This window comes from Condylura cristata, unplaced genomic scaffold, assembly GCF_000260355.1.
Source record: "Condylura cristata isolate star-nosed mole 26May11 unplaced genomic scaffold, ConCri1.0 scaffold00022, whole genome shotgun sequence".
Lineage (NCBI taxonomy): Eukaryota > Metazoa > Chordata > Mammalia > Eulipotyphla > Talpidae > Condylura > Condylura cristata.
In genome coordinates, this window is record NW_004567123.1 from 28378296 (window position 1) to 28379770 (window position 1475).

Here is a 1475-nt window from a genome sequence, read left to right on the forward strand (position 1 = left end):
CGTGCATCTTGATTAATTGCAAGCAACAGATGGAGATTTCCCCAATCTGGTCGCTATGTCTGCTCCCGGAGACTGTTGGGGGGGGGACCCTCCCCGTGCTCTGAGGTGCTTCGTACGCCCTCTATTCCTCTACCAAGCCCTGGCTGGAGTCAGTGATTCCTCCTCTCCATCCATGCCTGCCAGACCCCCTGACTGCATCTCACCTCATTCCGGCCTGAGAGGACCCGTGGAACCAGCCACAATTCTGGTCCACAATTCTGGTCCGTAGTGGCGATTGTAATCCTGGGTGGCCGGGAAGTCACAGCCTTGTTCAATGAATCTGGCTGATGAAGTTCTCTTCCCTGGAGTCAGCCCTTGCTCAGCCCCCTCTCTGCCAGTTCTCAAAAAGTTTGAGAACTTTCAACAGAATCTGTATTAACAGAGTGTCGTTCAGAAGCCAATTCCAACCTGAATTCTCCTGACGATATATTTAATTTTGTGCTTTATTATGGGTTTGATTGGTTTTTTATTTTTTATTTTTGGTTTTGTTTGGAGAAGAACACAGAAAAATGTCCTGGTTCCTACTACCCACCCGCCAGGCGGGGCTCACCCGTCAGTGAGATGCGGTGGAGAAATGTCATTGTGAACACCAGAGCTATGGCCGTCTGTATTGAAGTCCTAGCACCACGTTGAGTGAGTCAAGACCACTTCTACTAGATTCTGTAAGGTGAGCTGAATCACACTTCTTTCAGTTGTGCAGAATAAATGAGCACCTGCCTCAAGGTCTGGCACACAGGAAGACCTCACAGTCAATGCCATTCTTTGACAGATCAGACACACCAGTGATCAGAGAACTATCCCAGATCTTATGCTAACTCAAACTATTATCTTGTGAAAGATATAATTATGATTGATTGTCAGTTATAATTGGTGATGGTAAATCTTGCCTGCTTTCAAATTCTATAGTCCTCGTTACTGATTCACTGTGCGATCTTAGTCAGGACATGGCTGCTCTCTGATCCTCAGTAGCCCCACCTGTACAGTGAGGCTGAATGAACTTGGGAAAGGTGTCTCTTCTCGAACTGAAGTGGCCGTGATGCAAGGCCCCTGGCACAGACAGAGGCCACCTCAGGCCACTGATCTGGGCTCTCGGCCCTTGGGCTATCCTGGTTTTGCTGTCAGCCGCTCTCCTGTGGTCTCTGGTGAAAGTGGGGTTCAGGGGGACGGTGGCTGCTCCTTCTTGGGGACAGCTGCTGGTGAGGCCCTCTGCCTCTAAGACTCATGTCCATTCTTCCTCTGATCCACTGGCTTTCACTCACAAATCCTGACTGACTCGTTCATTGGTGTTTGGCGAGAAGGTAAAGGGGTCTCTGACTCCCTCTGTGTTAGATGCCTCTCTGAGCCTTACTTTACCTACTCTGCCTATTGATTGATATGTCTCCACACTAGCCTCTGATCACCTTGTGTCAGTTTTGATTTTCTTTTTTTTTTTAAAG

General features: G+C 48.5%; 1 protein-coding gene across 1 annotated transcript in view; it reads right to left on the reverse strand.

The window, feature by feature from the left end:
* Positions 1 to 208, reverse strand: part of SLPI (secretory leukocyte peptidase inhibitor) — a 5409-nt gene extending 5201 nt beyond the window's left edge. Inside the window, exon 1 of the mRNA XM_012728126.1 lies at positions 204 to 208. Within this exon, the coding sequence (XP_012583580.1) occupies positions 204 to 208 (5 nt within the window). The remainder of the gene's footprint in view (positions 1 to 203) is intronic.
* Between the last annotated feature and the right edge of the window lie 1267 nt (positions 209 to 1475).